This window comes from Carlito syrichta, unplaced genomic scaffold, assembly GCF_000164805.1.
Source record: "Carlito syrichta isolate Samal-C Ts95f unplaced genomic scaffold, Tarsius_syrichta-2.0.1 Scaffold309188, whole genome shotgun sequence".
Classification (NCBI taxonomy): domain Eukaryota; kingdom Metazoa; phylum Chordata; class Mammalia; order Primates; family Tarsiidae; genus Carlito; species Carlito syrichta.
This window is the reverse complement of record NW_007253284.1, coordinates 3,001-5,231: the sequence shown is the minus strand read 5'-3', so window position 1 is coordinate 5,231 and position 2,231 is coordinate 3,001. Positions and strand designations below refer to the sequence as shown.

The window sequence follows — 2,231 nt, the reverse complement described above, 5'->3', positions numbered from 1 at the left end:
CCGGGTTCCGCCGGCAGGGAGGCTCTCTTGTCTCGACCCGGCAGGCCTGGGGGCGTCGCAGGAGAGAGGACAGGGCGAAGGAAGGGTGAGGAAGGCCCGAGAGGTCCCCCTCGTTCCCCTCGACTCACCCTCTCGGGGCAACCTAGCCTCCAGACCGGGGCGCCACCACTCACCTGCAGGACCTGCCTCGGCTGCGGGTTGGGAGAGAGGACGGTGACCCTGCAGGGAGGGCGGAGACATGGTCAGGCGAGCCCTCAGCCTGCTTCCATGCTCATTGCATGCCCACCCCGGCTCAAACACCCTCCGTGGCTCCCTACTACCCTCAGGGCCAAACTGCATTGCACTCAGTCTTTATCCCCTGCCTAAACATCCTCTGCTCCAAGGCCTTGCACACAGCAGGTGCTTAACTAATACTGTGTTCCTGCAGCCCACCACTCTGCCAGCTACTGAGGTTACTATAGACGAGGGACACTTAAGCCCTTTGCTACTGGCACTCACATTCCAACAACCAAAATCGCAAATAAAGGGATAATACGTCAGGCCAGGTATGATGGCTCATGCCTGTCAACCCAGCACTTTAGGAGGCTGAGGCAGGAAGAGTGCTTGAGTCCAGGAGTTTGAGACCAGCTTGGGCAACATAGCTAGACCCTGTCTCTACAAAAAATAAAAAAAACATTAGCTGGGTGTGGCACACGGAGGCCGAGGCAGGAGGGTCACTTGAGCCCAGGAGCTAGAGACCGCAGCAAGCTATGATTGTGCCACGGCACTCCAGCGAGACCCTATCTCTAACAAAACAAACAAAAAGGATATAATCTCAGCAAGTGAGAAGGCCTATGACGAGAAAGCCAAAGCAGGACTAGGAGCCAGGGAGTGTCCGGGATGTCATGGGGTGCTTCCTTTTTACATATTTTTATTTTTTAAGAGACAGAATTTTGCTCCGTTGCCCAGGCAGGACTGCAATGGCTCAATCATTGCTCACTGCAGCCACGAACTCCTGGGCTCAAGCCATCTTCCCGCCTCAGCCTCCCAAGTAGGGGTGCCTCCTTTAGACAGAAGACATGGGAGGGACACTTGCAGGAGATGACACAGAACACAGACCCGAAGGGTGAGAAGGGCCAGCCATGGATCAAGCGGTGGGAAAGGGCATCCCAGGCACCAGGGACAGCAAGTGCAAAGGCCCTGGGGCTGCAGTGAGCTAGGCACGGTCCCGGAATATAAAAGAGGGTCAGTGTGGCTGGGCTGGAGTGCAGAGGGGAGCAAGACGAGAAGAGGCCTAGGGAGCTGGGGGTCGCCATCAGGCCACCCTGGGCCTATCAATTCTTCACAGTTCTTCAACTGGGTCCCACCGGGTTTGGCTTGGATGTTATTGCCTCCAGGCAGTCTTTCCTGAATACCCAACCTCTCTCAGGTGCTTCCTCTGGGCTACCCCCACACCAAGGGCTCCCCTCTTTGAAGCCTGTCTCCTTCTCTGGAGCTTGGGCTCCCTGGGGCCAGAAACCACACCCTGCATGTCTCCAGTGAAGAACTCCTAGTTTGTACCCAAACCACACAAGTGCCTCCCCAGATAAGTAAGGGGCCTCCTCTCCCTCTTGGACATCCAGCAGGCTCTTGGGAGCTAAGGTAAGACATCAGGGAGAGGCAGGGGCTGTGGAAAACCCAGACTTCCACTGCGACCAGGTGTAAATGTCACCAGATCTGTCAAGTAATACCCAAAGAGCCAGGTTGTAATGTGAAGTGTCCTGTTGTTCAAAAGTCCATGTATTGTATGGCATGTGGGTTATATCTTTTGTTTTTAGAGATGGAGTCTCTGTCACCCAGGCTGGAGTGCAGTGGTGCAATCATCACTGTAGCCTCAAAGGCCTGGGAGCAAGTGATCCTCCTGCCTCAGCCTCTGGAGTATCTGGAGCTACAGGTGTGCACCACCACATCTGGGCAATTTTAAAAAATGTATTATTATGTTTAGAGACAGTCTCCCTATGTTGTCCAGTATGGTCTCGAACTCCTGGCCTCAAGTTCTGGATTACATCTTTTTTTTTTTTTTTTTTTTTGAGTTGGAGTCTCACTCTGTCACTCAGACGGGAGTGCAGTGGCTGCTCCCCGCCACTGCAGCCTCGACCTGCTGGGCTCCGGCGATCCGTCCGCCTCAGCCTTCTGAGTAACTGGAACTACAGGCGTGCGTTACCACGCCCGGCTAATTTTTGATTTATTGTAGAGATGAGGTCTCACCAAGT

At 54.4% G+C, this 2,231-nt stretch overlaps 1 protein-coding gene across 1 annotated transcript in view; it reads right to left on the bottom strand.

Annotated features, from left to right (window-relative positions):
- Positions 1 to 219, bottom strand: part of LOC103269305 (paralemmin-3) — a gene marked incomplete at its 5' end in the record, with an annotated part of 2,186 nt that extends 1,967 nt beyond the window's left edge. Inside the window, one exon of the mRNA XM_021717029.1 lies at positions 174 to 219. Coding sequence (XP_021572704.1) covers positions 174 to 219 — 46 coding nt within the window. The remainder of the gene's footprint in view (positions 1 to 173) is intronic.
- Positions 220 to 2,231: the final 2,012 nt, after the last annotated feature.